The 26,126-nt window shown below is 27.5% G+C and overlaps 1 protein-coding gene across 1 annotated transcript; it reads left to right on the plus strand.

Moving 5' to 3' along the window:
* Window positions 1–261: 261 nt before the first annotated feature.
* LOC119681444 (homeobox protein Hmx) lies at window positions 262–26,126 on the plus strand. The gene is made up of 3 exons (XM_038094634.1): window positions 262–1,062; window positions 18,481–18,590; window positions 24,784–26,126. The coding sequence occupies exons 1-3, from the start codon at window positions 296–298 to the stop codon at window positions 25,515–25,517; spliced, it is 1,611 nt and encodes a 536-aa protein (XP_037950562.1). The 5' UTR covers window positions 262–295; the 3' UTR covers window positions 25,518–26,126.

A 26,126-nucleotide genomic window follows, 5' to 3' on the forward strand; every position in this document is an offset into this window, starting at 1 on the left:
AATGTGAATCGTTGATGAAGCGGTAAGGACGTCTTTAACGGATACAATAGCGGGCGTTGAATTGTGTAACGTGCTTTTTAAAGTAATAGAAAGTCTTCAATAAGCAATAGACAAGTGTTGACAATTAAAGAAAAGTATGACTAAAATATGATGAAACTAAGTAAATAAGAATATAAAAATTTAATTCAAGTGTGTTAACCTAAAGAATATAAAAAATAATATAAATATTTAGTGCCAAATATAAGATTAAAATTAACTTTTCTTGAAAAAAATAATACATTCATTAACACTTAAAATGTCTACTTCTGAAGCTGAAGTTGACATAAGCGTCGTCTCAAGCCCGGAACCAAGTCCGACAGGCTGTGGTAATGAGCGTGATAGCCCTATGCGTTGCATATCTCCAGCTCCATCAGCCGGTAGCGCGCCAACATCAACTACTTCAACACCAACAACAGCAGCTGGAACACCTACTTCGAATGCTAACTATCATAGTCCAACTGCTGCGTTAAGTGCTGTACCGCCGACGGTATTGCATCATCATTTGCAACATCATCTAAATAGCTTAAGTGGGCATCCAGTGGCCTTACATCATGCTTTGCATACCTTTGGTCATCTTCACCCAGGACATCCTGCTCACCCAGCACATCAGCAATTGCTACAGCATGCAGTTACACCGACGGCGGTAACACAATTAGCTGCGGTTACGGAACGTTTTAGTCCACCGGCTATGGCTGCTATGGCACCTAAATCACCAGCACACAATGGTGATGAGGTCACTTCGTTGGTGCATAATAATAACAATAAACTGATTAGTAACAATAACAGTGATAGTAACGGCAGTAGTCAGAATTTAGCAAATTCAAATGGTAATAATGGTAATGAAAGCAATAAGGTTACCACTGGTAACGGTTTCACCAGCTTTTCCATATCGAGTATTCTAAGTCGAAATGAACCAGCAAAGAAATGTGCAAATAATAATAATGTGGCTACTCTTATTACACCAATACCACATCTGCCACAACCAGGCAGTGGTGGTCCACAGGATGCTGCTATGCTTTCAAGGTAAGTTATTCGTTATTGCTTGTGATTATAAGTATGGAATATATAGAGTTCTTGGATTACTTATCTTACTTTAGTTATGTGATGTGAGATGGAAATTATTTTGAAGATTTTGAATAGGCTGATATTTAGTTGGGCTAAAAAGTATTGGGTTCTTTAAACTTTATTTATGGTTTTTAATATAGGTATAAAATTTTCAATACACTTTTGTAATATTACAAAGCCAATATATTTTAATTCATAATTTGCAAAATACTAAGATTGTAACTATAAAATATAAAAGATTATTGAAACATATAAATGTGTACAAAAAGACAAATATGTAAATATATATTCTTGTGAATTAATTTACTTTTATGCATTTATTTATTTGTATATATTACATGGAATATTACATTGACATTGATAATAATATTAATATATTACTGTTATTATCAATATAATACTATATATTTTATATATTTATAAACTGAATTTTTATTTTTGTGCATTTAAAAATATTCTTTTTTTATGTGCAATTTATTATTTATTTAATTTTTTTAAAATTATTTTTGTTTATTTATTATTATTTCCTTTAATTCACTTAATTTTAATATTTTTGTTTTTATTTTTTTATTTTTATTTATTCGTATTAATACACCAAATTTTATTTATTTATTTATATTTATTTTTTTATATATATTATTTTTACTAGCTATTTATTATAATATTATATTTTAATAACATATTATTATTATATTTTTATAATATTATTATCACATTGGGTATTAATAAAACGATTATGTTATTATTATATTATTGTTATATAATTAATATCAAATTTTATATTTAAATAAAAAAGATTAACCACTATTTTTAGAAGTACACACATCTTTTTTATAAAATAATTGATGTATTTTTTCTATTTAAGAATGTCAATTACTTTTATATATTTATTTATTATTGTATTTAAAGTTTAAGAAAAATAGTAATTTAGTAATTTAATAGGACATAATAGAGGGTTCAGATACTTAGACATTTCGAAATCATATTATGATAGAATGGATTAGATTCCATTTATGTATTTGTATTCAAAAATAAATATTATAAAGCATCTATACTATTTTCCACACAGCCGTTAGTTAGTTATTAATTGCAGTAATAATATTAATAAAATATTTAGAATACATCATATAATAAAACACAAAACCCAAAGAAAAATGTTATTAAAAGACATTCAAAATTATAATTATGTAAATTCTATTTATAAAGAAAAATATAAAAAGGCGATTATATAAAAACTTCATTATTTGTTAAACGAAAGTCAAGTTTGGTTTTTGGTTAAATTTTTTTCTCCAAAAAGGATCAAATTCACCTGTACACTTTGCAGTAATTAAAAAAAAAATATTGTACACAGTTTTATTTATATCCTTTGTAAAAGGCAGTAAAAGGATACTTGAAAACATTACTTTGAATATTGTTTTTAGCCGGTTTTGGTTTTAGACTTAAGCGATTAAAATCTTCTTATTTGAGGTCAAGTAAGATCTTATTATTGAGAAAATATTTGTTGCAATTCTATTATGAGAGAAGAAAATTTGTCTTGCTGTTGCTATAAGATTGCAACTGGATCCTCATAATATTGAGCAAGTATTCATTTGGAATTATCTGATTTACTTTCCATGTTTACTAGGATATATGAAACCAAAACTAATTCGGCTCAAATTGTGCAGAAATTCTACGAAGAAAGATATTTGCTCTACTTAATGTAGACATTTGAGAATTTTGAGAAGTTACAAAATAATCACTATTTTAAATATATTTTAAATATGCTAGTTTTGATTAACGATAACATCTTTTGTTATGAAATTCATAAAAAATAATTTAGAAAATATTTAAATTCATTAACGAAAGCCTTTAAATTTATAAAAACAAAGTATGTTTTAAATTATATGTGGAACTAACTGTTTTAATGTAACTCTATTATCTTTACTTAAATTAACCAATTATTACTATATTTATAAATATGTTTTATTATGATGGTTAGTTATAGTGCCATTGTGGTCCACAGCGATCTTAAAGATCATTTGTGTTGATACTTAACATATATTTTTGTGTTAAACATTGACCTACATAAATTCTACATCAATGCTTTTCTATATTTATCTGTATCTATAGATATCTATACTCCTCAATCTGTATTAATCCATATATCTATATATATCCAGTCTATATCTTTCAATATCTATGTTTATCAATCTATATGAATCTATATTAATTTATATCTACCTATATCTAGCTCTATCTAATTCTATATATGCGCATCAATGTCTATCTGCATCTATTTATATTTATCTATATCTATTTATTTCCATCTATTTCTATCTATATGCCTAGCAATATCCATCAAAATCAATCCATATCTATCCATATATATCAATATTTACTTATCGATCTATATATATCTAATATATATATATCAATTTCCATTTATATCCATCTGCATCTGTCTATATTTATCTATATGTAGCTATACCTGCCCACTTCTTTCTATATTTATCTATATCTATCTTGCGCTTATTTATTTGTAATTCTTAGTATAAAAAATAAAGTTTTGAAAGCAGAAATATATATATCTGTATTTATCTGGATTCAATATCATAAGTACACCAAATATGGTCACTGCATATCAAACATCAACTAAAAATTTTAATGAAAATTTATGAAAAACAAGCTGTGTTTGTTCAGTATATATGAGATATAATTAGTCAATTTCATTCATTTTAATGAGTATATGAAGTTTCTTCTTGATCAATCTATAAATAAACTTTTATTGATCTCTCTTAAATATTGGTTAAAAACAGACGCAAATAGTCGTTACTGGAGTAATTTTTAAGATCCAGTTGATACTTATGGTCTTATATGATCTCATCGTTCATTGGCATAAAAATTTTTAAAAACATATCTTTACCGACATGGGGGGGGGGAGTCGATTTGATTTACCGTATTTTTTTAATAGTTGAAAGAGTGTAAGTTATCATAATTTTTATAAATTCAGATATTAGAAAATTAACAGATGATATATGATTTAAGCCGTCTGAGTTTGTAGTGAATCCTTAAGATAAAAGTTAGGTAAATCTAAAAAATTTGAATTAATTAATTATTTTATTTTACTATATTTTCATATACCATATATTCCATATTTTACTATATTTAATATATTTAATGTAGTCGTATATTTATTTATATGTATATTATGTATATATTTACAATGTTATCAATTATATGTATTTGTTTTATTATTTATTTCTTATTATTAATATGTTTTATTAATTTGGTAGTCTTTTATGAATTTTTAAAAAGGGAACAATTACAATTAACTTTTAATTAAAATTATTACTTAATTTTTACTAGGCGTAAAAAAAGTAAAGATCGAAAGTCTTGTTAAAATTAAATAATAATTATTGAATATTACTGTTTATTTAATAATATTCAAAATTATTATTTTAATTAAATTTTTCTTATCATTTAAACCTTTTTCTTTTTTATTTTTCTAAATAGTAGTAAAATTGCAATAAACCAATTTTTCTTATTATGTTTAATTAATTGCATTTTTGGCTGATCGTAGTTATTTTATTATAAATAATAAAAAAATTTTTGTTGTTGCAATTTTACTACTGTTCGGTAAAAACCAATATATTAAAACCAATAGTTTATTCAAAAATTTAGTTTGTTTCGTCAAAACAAACAGTAAAAATTAAATTTTTTAAATATAAATGACAATAATACATCATGGTTTGAATTTTTTTTTATTAAAGTATTTATTGATATTTAATTGCAATACAGGATAAATTAAAAAAAATATTATATAATAATGGACATATATTCAGAAACAATTTCATTTTTATATAAAAAAAAATTTACTTGGGCTATTAAATTACCTTGAAGAAAAAAATTAACATCTGATCGAAATTTTATTCATTAAATAAATAAACACAAAATAACATTGCAATATGTTAATAATATAAAAATTCCCTTATTTAAAAAATAATCAAATAAAAAAACATCAAACTTGAATATACCCTTATAATTCTTCGACCCTTAATAAAAAACACTGACATACATGAGTATACGCACTGACCTATTTATATGCATATTATATTAAATGAAAGGTCACTTAACTGCTATATAAAGTGACGGCGAAAGTAAGAGAAAGAGAAGCAGAGGCACAAATGAGCAGTCCATTAATGACGTATCCTTATAAAACATATCCTTTCACTATATATACGCCTATCCTTACTATTCATATGTTAAAATTCATAATCAAAGATCAAATTACGTCAAGCGATTAACGAATGTGTTGAATAAAAAATATTTGTGTTTCACTTAAATTATATCTCCCCCTATACACTATACCCATTTAATGGAAGGTAATATATTTTTTTGGTAGGGATTAATAATGAAATTTATTTAAATTTATAAAAAGTTTAAATGATGATCATTTTCATTTCATTAAAAGAAGCCACGCATGCCGAAAAAAGGACGGCAATGCTTACCTACGTGGGTAGATAAGGATCTTGAAACAGTGCCGTAAAGTCTGCTTAACTGCAGGCATTTAGGGGATCTCAGTAACGAAACAAAGGAGCAAAATGACGGCACACGGTCGGTGCTGCGCGGTGCTGATTCTTACACGTTGTACCGGTATATGGAGCAAGGCAAAGTCGGTAGCAGCATGGAAGATCGCACCGTTTGAGTGCGCACGCGTGTCTTCTTTGGCGCTTACCTTGACGTGTGGCTACGTTTGGGTATTATTATCAGTTTATGATCTCTTAAATTGTATGTTTGGCTTCACTATATACTTATTTATACACTTTTTGATGCATTATTTTGTTAAGGATTTCATGTCTGTCCGCTTGCTTGATAAGCTCAACCGTTAATTAAATGTATCTGCATGAATTGCTGTAGTTTTGTGTGTATTTACGGGGCGAGTAGTTAATGTAGTCTCGTATTTTTTCTTATGCGTGTTATTTCACTTAATAAAGTGATTCATGATTCATTCAAGGAAGGTTAAAAGTTAAAAGAGCACTTAATTTTGTTTGGTTTCAGTTTAGTTATTACATTCACTTTTTGACGCGAATCGTTAAATGTTGACAGCTCATTTTTAATGGATTAAAATAAACAAATCATTAAAAATTTTAAAATTATTTAACATCAAAGTAACTATAGTAAAACAATTTCAATATGATTCAGATATAATCATACATAAACTTTGATAGTATAAAATAAATTCCTACAGAACTTTGCTTTGTTTTATTATATATTATATGCAGCTCTATGCTCCTCCTAGAAGTTAAAGGATTATATATATATTATATGTATCTCTCAGTACTGATCCGCTAAATACCAATATGATTCAGATATGATCATTAATATAATTTTATAGTAACAAATATATTCCTACAGAACTTTGGTTTGTTGTATTACCATATGTGCAATATATGTATTATCCGAAGACCTACGGCCCAAAATAGGATAAGTTTCTCAATTTAAACCGAATTGAGTTCTCATTAATTTTTAGCTTTCTTGTAGCAAGATGGATATATACATTTGACACTTATGTAAGGAACAAAAGAAAACATCCATATCCTTACTTTAATCGATTTTGATCATTGGTAAAAAATTATGCCAATTTCTCAGAGCACATATGTATAAACAGAGAAATAGGCGTAAGCTTAAAAGTGACAAGAGATTTTTCTTGATTAAATTAAAAAAAAAATTAACATTTATAAAAACAAAAAAACAAAAAAGAACTTTGAGTTTGACCAACTCAAGTTTATTCTTATTCGAACACTTGGATCAAACACTACTGGGTGTACCAAGAACTGTTTGATCAACTCAAGTTTACTCTTATTCGAATACTTGGATCAAACACTACTTCATGTACCAAGAACTGTTTGACTAAATTAAGTTTAGTCTTATTCGAACACTTGGATCAAACACTACTTCATGTACTATGATAGTTTTATAAAAAAAATATCGAGTCTACTCAGCTCCCAAAAAAGTGGAATCTTCGATCAATTTAAATAATACTCCAAGCACCATTCTTCAAATTAATTACACATATCTATTAACAAATTAAACCTCATTTTCTAAAGTATTAGGTATGGGCCTTACATGTAGTTAATATTATTATGTATATTACTAATATTATGTATTAGTCGATTTAATTCATATTAATTCACTGAAGTATGTATATTTATTTATTTAAGTATGTATAAAGTTTAATTTAATTAGTTCAAAAATTTATTTATTGACAAAAAAACTGCCAAATAAAACTTAAGTATCTCTAGAGGCTGCAAATATTGATTAAAAATACAGTTTAGTTATATGGTCTCCAACGATCTTTTCACTGTGCTATCTATAAAAGCTAATAATCACGTTAAACAATGATAGTGTGAAAATAAATTATTTCCTTTAAACTGTTCTAATTAAAAAAAAATTTTTTTAAATTAAAAAATATTGATTTATAATAACTCTAATTAGATATAAGGTATGGCATAACTAAGACTTTGCACTATGAATCTTCATAAACGTAAGACTCTGACGGACATCCCAAACATTGATATTCAAAAACGTAGGGATTCGTTTCAACCTTGAAAAACTAATGTATTTTAATGAAAGTGTGGTATCAAAAGGGTGCCTCCTATGCGCTACTTGGACAGAAGCGAAAACTCCGTCTATAATAAAACCAACCAACTAGATACATCAACGTATCTGTTGTCTTTAGAGTAGCGGAACTTTGTTTACTTTAAATTTCATTCGAATACTAAAACCATAATTAGGATAATTGAATAACTAACATATATTTAATAATAAAGATAATAACACTTTCAAGACTGCTTCTCTTTTTCACTTTTTAACAAATTTATAATATATTAAACGAAATTTATAAATTTATGCGATATAAAACTACGAAATGCGAATTATAAATCATGATTGCTAGTTCTTTGTATTGGACGTGCTAAATTGGTTTTTTTCTTGCTTATGGTTTGTTATTTTATGTAAATTTTATAGATAATGCTGTCACTTATATTTCAATATTTCATTCATTCCAATATTAAAATCGTAATTATGGTTATATAATACAAAAATTTTAATTAATAACAGCAATGAAAGTTTATTTCCACAATTTCATGCTTATGCTAATAAACACATTATTATATTAAACGAAATCCATAATTAGTAGAGGAGGCATAAAGCTATATATAAAAAAGTTGGTTTTGCAAGATGAGAATTATAAATCACTCTCATTACCAAAGGGAGCATTTTATTAGTTTTTTTGTTTTGTTTCTCACTGTTTCTGCAATATTGGTTAAAATGAATTTGGCAGTCCACTCAAAACCTCCATGAATTTTATCTCACTGGTTTTAATTTTACATAGAAGAATTCTCAGTGTAGATGAATTGTGACTTCCCCATGTTAACTACGATCGGTTTTGAATAAGTCTTTGAACATCTATTGGTATTTTTCATTAATTTAGCTAAAATATTTAAATATTGAATATATGTATACCGACATAAATAAGAATTAATAAATTTGTTTTTGTTCAAAACAATATTAATACCTCAATAACTAATAAAACGTACTTAAATGTAATTAATTTAATTGATTAAAATTAAATTGAATAAAACACAGTAATTAAATTTTTTTTTTGTAAGAAAGTCGTTTCATATTATTCAAAGGATAATTACAATAATTTAAAAATAAATACATACATACGAATTTATTATTTTTTTTATTTATTAGTTCTATTTAAACCATCTAACAAGCATTTTTTAACCGTAGACAATTAAAATGAGGAATCCTTAGAATATTCCTAGCTTGGTACGAGGTTTTTGTAATTCAATATGGTTGAGAATATGCAACAAATACAAGCAAACAATCAGTTACACTAGTACGTTTTCCTGAAACGTAAATTACTGCAAGCCTGAAAGACTGTAACAAAGCGTACATATTTTTCTAATAGTAAATGGAAGGGTGCTGCATATAATTCACATACACAGATATAAAATCCATACACACCCATTGAGAAATATAACTGAATGTCAGTTGAAAAAAAAAATGTACTGCCTTATGTCATGTTAATGCTTTTATTTTGTTGAGCACTTATAGCAACAAAGTGCTACCTTTCAGCACTCTATGCTTCCTTAGCTACAATTGTAGCTACTGGTAGTAATACCAGTCTACCCGTTTTGTTGTCTATTTACACATTTGCCATGAGCAAATACAATATAATTACATAGTAATTACAATCCAATTGCAATTTTATTCTTTGTGCAGATAAATTCATTTCAATGCGTCGCTCGCATTTATAAAGTTATAATCTTATCTATCAAAGGGGATTAACGCCGTTTTCCCGCTTCGTTATTGCAAGGCATTTAGTGGAAAATTGCTTTTGATTTGTATTTAAGTACAGAAAAAAAGAGTATTATACTGCTCTTACTATTGCTCCTGCAACGTGGTATATGAAACGTACCAATGAATGCAGTGCTTATCTTGATTTTATATTTATTTTCTGCATTGTCCTGGCAGACGTCATGAAAGGATACATTTTCAACACAATTGGGAATTGACTTGCGCTGTTTAACGTTTAATGGGAAAATATGTTGTCACCAACCACATTGCTGGCAGGAAAAAAAGACTCAAATTATTAAAAACTAATATTTCAATATAAAAATTGTGAAGATACTATCTCATCAGATTGCGGCATTAAATGTCAAACCTTTTAATTTTTGCGGTTATTCCATAAGGACATAATGTACTAGTATGTGACAGCAGAACATGCACGTGCTGCTTACAAATTAGTAGTTAAGAAGGAACTTTTATGAATTTATAGTGAAAGTATATACAATGAATTATTATATATTGCTTTTTTAATACGGCGAATATATATTTAGGGCATACATTTACAGGTTTAAACTAACGCCTTACTAATAGAACCATGTCTTATCGGTAGGTATATCGATGTTTAGAGCTTTTTTTAAGGGATTCCTTAACTATCGTCGTTGTAAGTCAGAGTAAAAGGAAGAACGTGCACAGCACTTCTTTGAAGTCGAATATCTTCTTTGAGGCATATAACTACTCTGGAATTAGTCTTTATCAAATGTTTGTCTGATATAACTAACATATACGTGCGAATTTTATTTAAATGACGAAATGGTTTTTAGGTTACGGCTTCTTTCTTTCTAGGTCTTTATTTCAGTTCTTAAAACGTTATCGTTGCGTTTATAACCAAAGTTATAAACTATGGTATTACAATGGGTCCATTTCGAATGCTAAAGTAATCCTAACTGTTTGTATATTGGACTGTCATTTGTATGTATCTATAGTTTTTCAAATAAAAACATATCACTTTTATTGAAATGACAAAACGATTTTTAGATTAGGGTTTCTTTGTTTCTAATTCTTATTTCAGTTCTCAAAACGTTATCGTGTCCTTATTAACTTTCGTATTATAATGGGTCCATTACTCTTTGTCAATTGGACTTAACTGAATGGTTTGTGTTTATCTATGGTATTTCAAATAAAAATATATCAATTTTATAGAAACTACAAAACTGTTTCTAGATTATAAATAAAACTTCTCTCTTTCTAGCTCTTTTTTGAAAGGGTTAGAAACTATGTCACCACGTAATTGCATAACAATATTATGCTTTTATAAACAGGTACACTACAATAGGTCTATTTTGTGGGCTTAAGTGACTTTGTAGTTTTGCGTAATGGACTCTCATTTGCGTCTATCTGTGGTACTTCAAATGAATATATCTCAAATATCTTAGTGTTATACTAAAGGTACAATTTAACTTTGGTCTATACTTTAAAAGTTCTTATACTTTAAAACCGTTCCATTCCTTCCACCTCGTTCAACATCCTATTATTAATACACCTTTTTAATATCAAAGTAGTCATTGTTTTATGACTTTTCTCAATTCAAGCTCAGATTTCAAAGAATCCTACTAATACCTTTCTAAATAAATTATGACAATTTATGTTTTAATTCTCTCTATTACTTCTTCGCCTGCGTCCATAAACTGTCACTATAATGTCAAAACAGCTTGTAGCTATTTGTTGTGCTAATTACTTAAATCAAAGTAATATCTAAATGCCAGTATCTTCAACCTTTCTGCTTCAGCTCTCCCGCAATGTTTAAAGAAATTTATATCTTTTCCTGTTTATCGTTTTAAAATGACTTTTTAATTTATTTGTATTTTGTTGTTGGTTTCTGTTTTCATATTCCTTTAATGAAATAAATACAAATTTACTTTGCCAATGGTAAAATGTTGGTATAAATTTTCATTGGTGTCATTTGTGGCGGAAACGTGGCGGTAGCCATGTTTGCCTAAGCCATTTAAAAGGCGCCTTTGCCAGTTAGAAATTCCAGTAGGTAAGGTAAACCGTTGTGCCTTGGAGTTGCAAATGGGGTTTGTCAACATTAAAATAACAACATTTTCTCCTGCCACACACACATTTCTCCCCCGCATTTTAGTTAGAAAAGGTGACGTTTCCTTGGGCAGCAGTAAAAACAACCCCAACAAAGGGCTAAAACAGTAAATATTTAGAATTTTTAAGCCCCCAAGTTAAAATGTAATTTTTAATGAATTGCTCGGTGGACTTTTGCGGTTGAAAAGGTTTTTGCAAAAATTGCTAAGAGTGGAGTTCAAAAACATTACTAACAAGTGAGAGATGTGATGAATGAAAATATGAAAATTATAAAAACAAGAAAAGAAAATGAAATGTTGTTAACAAGTTGCTTTGAAGTGCAAAAATTACAAGAAAATTAATAAACTAAATGTAGAAGAAAAGGTTTTTATGTAAATGATTTTTTCTACATATCTATTCTCACAGATTTTATTTTTCCACATAAGATTCACAAGATTCAAATTATTTTATTGCAATTCAATTGTTAATAGATTTATAAATTAATTTGATTTCTTCTTTGTTGCATTTGAAGTACTCATATTTTTATTCAAATTTTTAAACAGCATTTGTCCATTCTAGTGTAAACGACTTAACTACTAATTGGTTACTTATATTCGAAATGAATTTAAAAATTTGTTGACATTTTGTTTCAAGTGCCAACCTACTGAGCTCAATATCAATTCATAAGTGCTGGCGAATGCTCTCAGCCAGGACCGCAGATTACCCACCACACAACGCAATCAATTGTAATTGTGATCAGTAGGTTTTCCTTTTGACTGCACGCATAAAAGCCAATAGCGCAGTTTAAGGTAAAGGATCTACCTTTCGAAGTGAAATGTAGCAGGACATGACTACCTTAATTTGCAACATTCAGCGTATTGTTAAGTAGGATTAGTTTCAAAAAAATTATGAATATTTTTCATAAAATAAATCTTAAATGCTTTTGTTCCCTCATTCACTGTGGTGTAGATAAGCCGCTGTATAAAGTATCTTAAGTCTTTTGTTTTGTGACATTTGTGCAAAACTTTCTGATATTGAGTAGATGGCAATAGGAATAAGTCACGTGTGACAATTGGTGTTAGTAAATGAAAGAACTCAAGGATTTCCATTTAAATAAGTAATTAATTTTATATGCATTCAAAATTTATGTCTTCAAGACTAAAGTTTATTTCAAATAAAAAAGTGAATAAAAGTAAGAAAATTTCAAAAGCAAGAAAATATTTTCAAATAATCTTCAGTAACCTGACGATGACTATATAATACAAAAAAATTTTTTCAAAAATTAATTACTTAAAGAAGTGTTTTAATTGATTAAATTACTAATTAGTCTGTTTCAGAAATTAAATTAATAATTTTCAAATAATTAAAATTTAGCTTAGCATGTAGTTTTTACGGATATTGCTAAATATTTCTCATTATAGGTCCTAAGAAAGTTTGTTAATAATCGGTATTTAACAAATAGTTTATAAAAAAATTTTGAGATGACCTAATTAAAAATAATAAATCTATTGGAAGTAGGAAAAGGAGAAGTTTTTAAAATCAAAAATTTAAAACACGACAAAATAAATTAATTCAACTTATATTTATAAGCATACTTATATGCCGATAACTCGGCATATTAATAATATTATGTTTATTTATATTATAAGTAAAATATAAATTATATATTGAAGTGACATTCTTGTAAATCGAAGCTCACTTAACGCCACACTTGAAAAGCCATCTTAAAAGTAACAGTTTCGAATAACTAGCGTACGCTTGGTTTTTCTTTTAGAAGGTTGGAATTACCTATTCATATAGATGGGAACCAATCTGACCAGTCTATGAACTTGACTATGTCTCTTATTATAAAAAATAACTCTGTCAGTTAGAAAATTTTAATGTTTAAAATTTTAAACTTAATTTTTAAATTAATTTTAATTTTAAATGTTCCCGAAAGCAATAATGGACAGCCCCAACAAAAGTATTTAGAGAGTAGACTAAGTTTTATTGCATGCTTTCCAAATACGTAGAACCTATCAGCACTAATATCATATTATTGAGTTGGTTCCACTTTTGTTGAAGCAGTGGATTGGTAGAAACTTAATCCAATTTGGACCAGGTCTTTTGATTTGACAAGTATTTTTATTTATATTGGAGTTTCTTGCCAACCCAGATTACCGATTTAGCTATTGTTGGAGGAATATCAATATCAGAAAAGTGAATATTGGAAATACACAAGTCTTTTTGAGTAAATTCATTTCCGTTAAAGTCTGCTTGCTCGAGATGTGTATTTGTCACGGCAGCTATATACTGACAAGATCAGACAACTCATTGACAAAGGCTCGGCATTATCGAATTTTAAGCGAAGCAGTTGTAATGATCAGTTTAGATAATCAGAGAATTTACCTATTAATTGAATGAGCTATTTGAATAAAGTTTTGTATATTGAGTTTCTGTGAGTGCGTGAAATATTGGGAATTTTAGGAATCTTTTGGAATCGCAGTAAAGCTAATTTTTACTAACTTAAAAAAATTTATAACCCACATCAAAACTTATCCATATAAAATAAGTACCAAAAACAAACAATTATGTGAGTAATTGTTGTCATGTGACTTAGGAAACCTTAGTATTAATTATATGAGAAAATCTTTTTTGGCAATTTTTTTTTTTGTGAGATACTTATTTTTCTGCAGGCTTTTACTAAGTGATACCATGTATAATTATAAATATTATTATATATGTAGGTATAGTTACTGTTTGAATATAGTTTCTATGAGGCCATTATTAAATATGTTTTAAAATTTTGAATTCTACTTATTTTATTAAATGCATTTATAATTTTTTTTCTTTTTGCAACATTTAACAAAAATAAAAGCCGATTTATATTTTTCTAAATTGACGATGTAAACATGAACCCATTCAGAAAGTGAAACATTTACGAAACCATAAAAATGTCATAATTTCCACTTGTTACTAAGCTTATTTCATTTCTAAGAAAAAACATAAAGTAAGACAATATGCTACTTAATTGAGAAAAAGATAATAATATAAGTATAAAGAATAATAAAAAAAAAACAAAAAAATAATTATTAATAATTTTATTAAATTTTAAATTTTTTAAATAAAATTAAATAAAATCTTTTTTATTTAATTAAGTTTTATATTTATATTTTTTATAAACAAAATTTTTAAAAAATAAATAAAAATATTTATTATAATTGCAATATTATATATATATCTATATGTAAAAATTTTATTCTTTAAAATATACTTTGTGACGAATGACTGATTTCTTGGGTCTGTTTAAATATTTACTGAAACTGAAATTGATACTGTGTAGAATGTATTGATTTATAGCAACTTGCCTTGGCCGGTGAAAAGAGGTCAGGGTAATGTTAATGTCGCTACGGTAGTCAGATTGCATTTACTTAGTCAATTTCCCACTTGCATTTACACCCCACAACACCTACAAATGAAATTCACAAAATGACAAGAAATCACAGTCGACGACTTTGTGGCCAACTGGGTACGGGTCACTTGGAAAGTGGTCAAAAAGGTTAACACACTTGAATGCAGTGAAAAAATGCAATTTGCAATCGTTTAGTTTTGCAACATTTTCGATTAACAGTAAAAATTTAAATTAAAAAATAAAAAGAAGAATATTAAGAGTGATTTATGTACGAATATATATAGCATACGTAGTCGTTGAAAATCTAGTGGAAATAAGAGGTTTTCAAGATATGATCGCTAATGCGATATCAGGTGAAATCATGTTTATGTGTTTGTGAGAGAGTTTTAATATTTGCGATATCTTGCAAATTGTAATATATGTACTAGCACAATATATAAACCATCATCATAATAACATTACATACCAAGGTAAACTATTGTTCCTTTACAAAGAGCCTTCACATCTCACAATTTTTAAAAAGAATTTTTATTTTCCTCACATTCAAAATCTGGATATTATGTTCTATATCTTGTCTTCATTGGTTTCATTTATGTTATCCTCTCTTCTCTTTAAAGTATTGGCTTAAAAATTGATTTTATGGATTTTTTATTACTTATTTTTACGCCATAGGCTTTCTATCTTAAATGTAAAATGGACTGCAAGTTTACACACTGTCACATTTTTGTTATCCCTTCAGATGGTTCTGGGACTTTAATTTGAATTACTATTTTGCTTTGTGGTTTAGTGTGGTATGTTGTCAGTTTCTTTGAAGTGAATATATGATTAGCATAAGCTAATATTTTTCATGGTATTTTATTGGATTTCTCAAATACTGATTGTATATTGTATCAATATTTCCATGGAAAATGTGTTGAGCTGATTGAATAGGCTCACTTTGTTGATGAAAGATTATTATATCGTTACCATCATCATTAGTGGCACAACGATTCAAGTTGAATCTTGGACTCCTCAAATTATTAGATCATAGTAGCTGATATTGTAAAAAAAACTATTTTTAAGCAGTATCAGTAGTAGTACTCCAATACCAAGAATTGGTTTACTAATAACGCATTCCTTCTATAGAAAGCCTTCCATAAAGTATTTCTCATATTCTAAGATTTATATTAAGATTTTTGTTCCTGTTCAAAAATCTCCTTTTATTATTCATCTACGTAATAAAAGCCTTTTTTATATGGAAATAATATATGGAATTAATATTATTATACTTTGGAATATGTAAGAAAATAAAGCTATAAAAAAAGCCTATTTATTTAATTATACATAATAAATGCTTTATTACATCAATTTTTTTCTCATTAATTAAGGGAAGACATACATTAATTTCCCATTTATTTATTATTTTAAAATATAGTCACTTTTAATACTTTTTGACCACAAACTCGAACCATCTCATAATCTCTTCGTATGCTACTGGTGAGAATATTTTTCTTGATGTTGTATTTCTTGGTCTAAACTATAAGTTGAAATTTCATAATATTTAAAAGTCATTATTTTGAAAATTGGAGTTACTTGCTTCATATTAAAGGTTTAAATTGTTTTGTTAACGATTTTTAACCTAAAATCTTGTAGTTAAATAAATCTTTACCATTTAAGAAGTTTTCTTCATAAGAAAAATATAAACTTTGAAAAATTAAATCTGTAAATATACTTCAAAGTAACTTACGAAAACAATGCTAATGTAAGAACCCAATACCCTACTATATATAAGAAACATTCCTTACCACCCCAAAGCAAACAACCCTCCAATTACAAAATATTGATTTCATTATGCATCAAATTGAACCAAATAGATACTTTTAATGCTTGTGAGAACTTTTTAATGGTTTAAAAAGCAAAGCCCAATAAATACAGTTAATAATATCAAAATGCAGACATTAAAATGACAATAAACATTTCAAATGTCAAAGTTCAAAACGATCGAATTTTAAGTACTAAAGTGTCAGCCAATAAGCAAGTTAAAAGGAAATTCAAGATTTGTGAGACTTTCGGGTTGGAATAAGTCGCTTTAAAGCGTTTAAATGGATTTAAAAAATGCGTATTTAAATACGAATTTTAGAGCTTATAAAGGTATTTAATATGAATGCATTTAGTCAAGAGGTAAAAAAAAATATATTATAAGAATTGATAATAAAGAGAAAGCGATTTTAAAGAAGTAGTAATATATACTTTATTTAATTTAAAAGAAGCTACTCTAATAAACTGATTTCAAAACAACATAAATAAACTAAGTTTATAAATTTAAAGTTTGAAAATAACTTCAAAATAATTTAAAATTTTTATATTGTATGCATTTTATATACTTAAAGTTTATATCGTATTATGTATACTTCAACTTTTAACAAATCTTTTATTTATTTTAAAAATAATCCAAGGCAACCCTTTTCATTATTTACCCCTCACTTTGCTAGAATTTTATCGACATTTTACTTTTCATTGTTAAAATAAAAGCAATAAGTAGATAAATATCTCAATCAACGCGTTATAAGCTGTTATTTAAAACCATTCAACGACGACAACAAACTGTACCTATAAACCCCTAACCTTTACCCATCTGCCTGCCCATTATCTTACACATATAGTATACGAGTATAGAGAAGAGCAATAATAATAATTTCTAACTAAAAAGTCTTCAACAAAATCACTTAAGTGCTTTATAACAAAACAAACCCCAACCTACGAGAGCAACCCTCAATTACCTGTGCTATACAGACAAACTTTTTGCCTCACACACCGTTCACCGAATTACTTACAGACTTACAGACTTCCAAAGCGTACTGCGTTCAGCCATCATTTCAATAAATTCAAGTCAACCTGAAGTAACGAATTCCTAAAATTTATTTAGCTACTCGCACTCTCGCAGCATTTGTGCACACTTGAACGAGCTGACTTGAAAGTTTGATTTAGCACATAATATAAATAAATAAAATGTATTTATTAGAATGCTTTTAAGTTGAAGACGAAGATGCTTGTGGCAGTGCACGGGTGTGGGGTGCGCAGATTTGCAACAGCTGCCAAGAAGTTTATAAGTATCTTGCAATAAGTATGGAGTATGTGAGATACAATTACACACAATCAAATATATGCAGACACACACAGATATAAACACAGATACTTCTGTGATTTTCAGTCATTGAGAAAACGCCAAAGGCGAGTATTCCTGTTTACATGTAAAAAATATAAACTTCTGCGTACATATTAGTATCCTAATATAATTTTTAATAGAAGTATTATATTATATAAAATAAATTTATTTTTATATAGTTAAAGCGAAATTAAAATCAATCTCAAATGTAAACAGCAAACTGTGGAACTATGGATTACTTTACCATAAATGTCAAATTCTTTTATATGTATTTACTATTTACTGATAGAATATATACTATATAGTACCATATCGATTAATCAATTATTTGTATTTATAAGTTACATATGTATTTATTTACTACTAAAATATTTATGTATAAAGTATCTTCAATACAACTTTATATATATCTGTATTATTTTAATTGTAGATTGGGTTTCATTTCACAATGGGGCGCTTTAGCCGGTCGTTATGCTGCGCTTTGTCCTCCAGGTTGGCCGTGGGCGCCACAACGTATGCCTTTTCATAGTCCTACTCATGGTAAGTTGAGATTATCCTTTTCATTCTGCTATTTGTAATATACTTTTTTCTGATACGTAATTGTATGAATAAATTGTAATTTGAGAAATTTGATTGCACGATTTTGTTCAGAATACTAAAAGCTAATAAATATAGAAAGCAGCTACTGCATCAACAACATTATTTAGTTTGTGTTGGATAAGAAGGATGAATGCTTTATTCCTTTTAGCAAAATGTAGTCGCTTTAGTTTATGTTATTATAACTATAAGCTTTGTAGTAGTTTATTTATTATGACAGATACTTATCGAGAAAATAATGAAAATTTATAAATAGAAGATAAATAGAAGTTATAATTTTTTGTGTATACTGAAAAGAGTTTTGTGTTTTTATTAATAATGATAGGGTTTATTGCTGAACATACAACATATTTGATGGGCTTAATAAGCCCTTATCCAGCATATTATTTATTTGTAAGTCATCGTATATAATTCAAGACTAACTTTATAATTGTTCCTATTATTGAATATAAAATAGCACTATTAAATGTTTTAAGTAAAAAGAGAAGTGTTTGAAATTTTCAGCAAAAATTATTTTTAAGCAAAAAATGCTAATATTGGGACCAAGTCTTTATATACCTATTTTCAATGTCATTTATATATAATTAGAGTTTAAGATAACTATTTTTTTTATTTGAATATAGTATATAATTAATTTGTATTAAAAAACAATTGCTATTTATAAAAAGCTTATCCTTTTTTAAAATTTCAATATCAAAATTCATTTGCACAATTAAGGCGTTATAAGATCAAGATATTAATGATATGCATACAATATATATGTTAGGTTAGGTAATGTTATAAAGGTGATTCTAAGGATACAAACACTTGAGTCTATTAGTCAATTGTATTATCCTTCAAAACTCAAAAGATTCCGTATTATCTGAATCATCTGGAACCTTAAAATAAACTTTAGATGCTCTTTATGCCTCAAGAGAAAACAAACCCTTAACATGTTTTCAATGCCAAGGACAACATTCTTAAAAAAAAGTCTATTTGAAATCGTTAAAAGGATATTTATTGATTTTTACGCTAAAAAAATTGAATAATAATTTACAAAAAAAAAAAAAAAACAGAGGTAAAAAATAAAGACGTAAAATAATGGCAAAGAGTGTGAAAGCGAAATTAACAAAGCCAAAGAACATATGTTAAAAGTAAAAAAAATAGTGATGACGAAAAATAAGTAATATAGTAAAATAAAAAAAAATAGAAAATGTTGCAAAATATGAGAATTAGAAGAAATAAGAAAAAAAATAAAACAACAACGATATTAGATGAAAATAAATAGCAAAGATTAGAAAGAAATGAAAAATAAAATTCCAGATAAAAGTACAAAACAAAAAGAAATGTGTCAAAATAGCAAATTTGTAAGCAAAAAATAGAAATAATGAAAAAATGCGAAAAATAAGAATTAGAAAAACACAAGTAAAACACACAGAAAAGATAACTAAGAAAATTAATGGGATAAAAACGAAAATATAAAAGTGTATATAATTAGCAGGAAAATGAAGAAGAAAAAAAATTAGGAGAATAAAGGAAGTATAAATCGAAAGAAAAAATAAATTAAGAATAAACTGAAGAGGAAACTGAAGATAATAAAAGCAAAAAATGAAGAAAATGAAGATGAAGTAGAAAAATAAAGAAAGTAAGATCGAAAAATTGAGAAGTTAATAAAAAAAAGAACGAAAAGAGTAGAACAAAAAAGGGTCTTTATATACTATATTAATCTGTGAACAAAAAAAAGAAAATTATTAAATACAATTAAAAATTCTAATAAATATATAGTAAATAATTGATTTGTATTAAAGTAATCCGTTTTGGAGTTATTTAAGTTTCATCAAAATTCAAGCTAACGATATTTCTTGATACTATACAACACATGTATATGCCAACGAACGAAATTTACTAATTTGTTTTATTTAATTTATTTTATATATTTATATAAATATTTATATATATTTTATAAGTGCCTTGGTGTACTTATAATCGCATAAAAATAGCGCAACTGATTGATTTTTTTTTTTTTACATTATGTTTATACACATTAGACCCAATTTAATTGGAGTATACCTATACCGACTGAAAATTATTTTCTGTTGAGGTTGTGGGTAAAATGAGAAAAAAAGGTGCTTATCTGCTGTATTATTATCCGGTTTCCACCAGAAGACGTTAACAATTTAAGTAAAACTTTCTAAATGCTGTTCTAGAAAGTGTTGTGTTACTAAATGTTATTCAGACTAACATATGTCCATGCACTACATATTCCTCACACTATGTAATATAGTTGCTGTACTAATTAGACACAATTTAATCGATATATGTTATAACCTAAGTGAAAATTATTTTATGTTGAAGTTGTGGGTAAGCTTTGATTTTCTGCACCAGAAGGAGATATGGAGAGAGAAGGCACCTATTCAATAGTCTTAGAGTATATAGAACCTTAAAATTTTTCTGTGGGGTCTTGCAGTAGTTAGCTCTTAATACCTCAATGAGTTCAACTTCTACGTGAATGTCTATTATTCGAATTTGTCTCTTTATATATAATATATTTAATATTTGGTTAAGTCAAAAATCTCTTGATCCATCTTCCACGATAATCTTTGTCAATAACATTTATCTATGTATTTAGAATACATTTGGTATTCATATAGATTATTAGTCTCGTGGTCTGTAATTCGTGAGATTATCTGTCATTTGCTTATCTATATATAATACATATAAAATTCTGCTAGATTGAAAATCTCTTAATGTCCACTAAATGACTAAATAATATATATAAAAAATCTAATTATAAATACTTTTTATGGTATAATAAGATTTTACTAAAACTCTTAATTATCACTTCATTTCTGTGTGTGCTTAAATATAAAATAAAAATTAGTAGAGGGAAGAAAATCTTTTACGTTTGAGTGATAATTTCCAAGTGCTAAACTACTTACATTATTTTTCCATTTAAGTATTCGCAATAAAATGAAAAATAAATTTACGCACTTTTGCAAAATTTATGAAGTCATTGCTTTGTGCTCGCACTTATCTGACCATAATGAACCGCAAAATGAATGCTTTGATGTCTGTAATGACATTTTGAGTTGTGTGGTCATTGATGAGCTTTTACCCACATTACCGACCAATCCCAACAGACTCAGAGGAATCGCTTTCATTTGAAAAATACGAGCATTTATGCGTATATTAACGCACATATGTGAAATCATGCGTATTCCTTGCAGTAAAAATGTATTAATATTAACATAAATACTCTGTAGATACACTATTATACATTAATTTTTATATATGTACTAAGTGGTGTGTTGTACCTAATAAAGTTATTAAAACACAGACAATGCATTTTCTGGTTCTTTTAGTTTTGCTTTTTAATTTAATTTGCGACAACCGCAGCGAAATGAATGAAGCTCATTTACTCAGTAATTTTGCCATTTAAGTAATTGTTACTTTTGTTTTATAATATCATTATTTTTGCTATATTTACCAAATAGGCTACTTAATTTAATGAAACATTTCACTTGCATAGCATTTTTTTCTTTTCATTTCTGAAAGCTGCTTATATGTTTTACTACTAAAATACTTTTATTTTAATTTTTTTTCTTTGTATTTGTTTTAATATTTCGTAGGTTTCAGACTATTGAGTTTAGCTTGTTTTAACCTCAAATGCCTTTGGGAATTTTGGAATTTCTTACATCGTTGTTGAAGTTTACTTAAGTGCTACTTAAAATTCCTTTGTCAATTAAGAAATTAAGACTTTAACGAAACAACACAAAATTTCATTCATACATCGTTGCAATTAGTTTTAGTTTTAGTTCTTCTTTAATACCTTAAAGAATTTTCTTAACTCTTTGCTTGCTATAAGACTCTGTATGTCTTAAGCCTCTATAAATCGTTAGTAAAATTTTACTAATTTTCATTTTGTTGTATCTTGTATCTGTGTGAGGCTAAATTGCAATTTGTAAATATCTGCTTTATAGATACATGCATTATAATGTGTTTGTGTATAAGATAGGTACGAGTATGCTTATCGAAGTGACTAATTAAATATTCGAATTGCTTTGCATAAATAGTTTTGTATAGTTAAGGATTATTCGATTGCTTATTGTTATGCAAATTCGCGCATTAACAACAGTTTAAGCCCTTTTAATTGGCCTCTTGCATTAAGTAGCTGCAATGCAATTGATTTGTTCATGTATACTAAATTGGCCTTAAGTTCCAACACGTTTTAATCATATTTGGAATGTGCTTACTTTGTTGGTTTCCAAGCTTGCATACGCTGTTCATGCTTCAATACATAATTGTGAAAACACATAAAAATATATATATAATAATTATAATAAAAGAGCTGGTTATGTACATATTTATGTTATATGTTTATAAATATTTTTATCTAAATATGCATGAAATCAGGTAACCAATAAGTAATTACTAAAATTAAATATGTGTTTTACGCATGTTATATAATGTTATACTACTTAATTCGATAATTATTATTGATTCATAATCAGATAAAAAATTAAAATAAATTAATACAATAGTTCTTTTAAACGTATTAAGCTTTGTTTAGTTTTATTACTTATAATTTAATTGCTCATACGCAATGTGGACCCAAATATAATCATTTCTATGCGCGGCAATGCATAAAATATAACAATTGATAGTTGTCTCTTTGTTTGTTATATGTTTTTATGTTTTTATATGTTTTTATATAAATTTAAAATACAGATATATAAGAAATTTTTATGGACAAACTTAAATTTGGCTTGGTAATTGCATTACAAATAAGTTAGAAAGTTCGTAACTTTTTCTACTACAAAGAAAAAGCATTTTTAGTATCCATGTGAGATAAAAATCTGTTTTAAGTATTGGTTAATACAAAATAAAATAATTTATGTTAATTTTAAGTATCAATTAAAATTAAGAGTTTCAAATTTTGATACTGATTATATTCAAAAGAGTAATGTGTATGTGTTACGATATAAAATCAATAATCGTAACGAGATGGCATCACTAAGGTGATCAGCTGGTTTTTATATGGAAAAGATAGTAAGGAGACGCGAGCACATTTTTAACAAAAATATAGAGATTTAAGTAATTGTAATTGAGAAAATAAAAGTTTCTGAACAAAGAAATATAACAATATGAAAACAGTAAATGTGTAGACAAAAATATAAAAACATTTTTACGACTTACAGCATAAAAATATTATAATTTTTAATTAACTTTTAATATAAGAACAAAAAATTTTACATTTTTTCTTATTTTTCTTATTACATATACATATATATTTTAAAATGAGTCATTTAAGAAACTCAAAGATATTGTCAGCGGAATCGATTAAATATATTATATTAACTGAAATGTTTATTAAATATATTAAAAGTTTGAGTTTATTTATATATATATTCTATATATAAAATATTATAAAATATAAAATATATATATATAAAATATTATATATATTTTATATAATTATATATATTCTATAATTTTTTTCAACTTTTCCAAATAAATTTGTCTTCTGTTTAAAACTAAATTAAAAGCCAAAGTCTTTTTTATTTTATAGCAGAAATTTCCCAAAATTGAAAACGCATAAAAATTTTTTCTCCTTCTAAATCTTTAAATATTTATTTATTCCTCAATTTGTGCAATACTATTAAGTCATTTAATTATGACCTCAAAGAATTCCAACAGCTGTCAGCCATTTTAAGAAGACATTGAACACCAACACTTAAGAGAATGAATAATTCAAACATTAGCGCAATAAACAAACGCCCACAAAGAAAAGTAATTAGATTTTCCACCACTAAAATTGTATATACTTAAAGGTGGTGTATAAAATATTGAAAAGATACATTTACGCAAACACTCACTTGTATTTAAATTTCATTAATGGCACAATGAATAGAACTCAGCTTGAGTAATTCTCACAGATTCTGCGCATTAAAAAAGTACAAAGAAAATTAAAAGTATGCCAAGGTGTGGGTATAAATTTTATAAAAATTTAAAAATAAAACAATTAATATGAAATAAGTTCTTAATAAAATCGCTGCAATTTAAAATTTCTATTTAATTTTTAAACTTTACTAATCTCTTTATATGTAAATTAAGTGTATGCAGAAAATAATCTCAAATTTGTGTTGTTTCATTACAGATAGTTCCTCGACAAACACAACAGAGAATCCCTCATCGCCCACATCGTTGAGTCCCAATCATAGCAGCAACAATAATCATAACAATGGCGCAAAATCACCCTCTCCACTCGGTTATCACAATTCACAACAGCATCCACATCTTCCACATCCACATCAATCTTCAACACCGACTAGTAGCAGCGGTCATACACACAATCATCAATCAACACACTCCAATTCAAGCTACATGCTGCCAACAAGTTCGAATGAATCTGATGATGAAGGTGAAGAAATAATCGAAGAGGATGATGGTACTGATGGTCCTTCAGATAGTTCTTCACCACATGGTGACTCAAATCAAACTAAACGTAAAAAGAAAACAAGAACAGTTTTCTCACGTGCCCAAGTATTTCAACTTGAGTCCACATTTGATTTGAAACGCTACCTTAGCTCATCGGAACGTGCCGGTTTAGCGGCATCCCTACGTCTCACAGAGACGCAAGTAAAAATCTGGTTTCAAAATCGTCGCAACAAATGGAAACGTCAGCTGGCTGCTGAACTTGAAGCAGCAAATATGGCAAATATGGCGCATGCGGCTCAACGTTTAGTGCGTGTGCCGGTCTTGTATCATGATGGTACGGCATCTGGTTTTGTGCCACCACCACCGCCACATCATCATCCCATGCAGTATTATGCTGCCGCTGCAGCACGCAACACAAGCCCACCACGTCCACCGCTGCCTTCATTAGTATAGGGCGTGGGGTGTTTGGCGGCAGCTGCTGGCTCAGCGTCGCTATTAAGTACTACATCACCAACACGTTACTTGCGTCCAGCTAGTGATGTGGATTCCGATATAGATGAACCGGCAATCGATGTGGAGGCTGATGAAGATGAAGATGAAGAGCGTAACGAAACTCATCATTTGCTCAACAACAACAAACATTCACCGAAACCCTTGCTAACTGCTGCACATTGTGATTTCCACAATAACAGTGGAAGCTGTTTGGAACGTCTCAGTGCTGCTGCTAATGTACACATAAATGCTGGCTGCGATATAGTTAATGTCAGCATTGATAAATCGATAACCCATAAAGCTTATTAAGCGGAAGTGTTGAGTATGCAAAGCAAAACGAAGAGTTAATAGTTGCTGTAAGGAGTTGCGTGCATTCCTTACTCAATGGACTGTTGGAATGTTTGGAACAGTCGTAGCGAGGTTTGCTAAAATTTTTGTTGTGCTCCCAGAAGTGTTGTAAATTTTTATTGAATTGTAAACTGTAAACAGAAAGCGTAAAGTGGTTTCAAATACAAAGAATAAAATTTCATGTATGCACAATTCTCTGGAGAAGTTCAAATGCATATAAAA

The sequence above is a fragment of the Teleopsis dalmanni genome, chromosome 2 (genome assembly GCF_002237135.1).
Source record: "Teleopsis dalmanni isolate 2A chromosome 2, ASM223713v2, whole genome shotgun sequence".
Classification (NCBI taxonomy): Eukaryota; Metazoa; Arthropoda; class Insecta; order Diptera; family Diopsidae; genus Teleopsis; species Teleopsis dalmanni.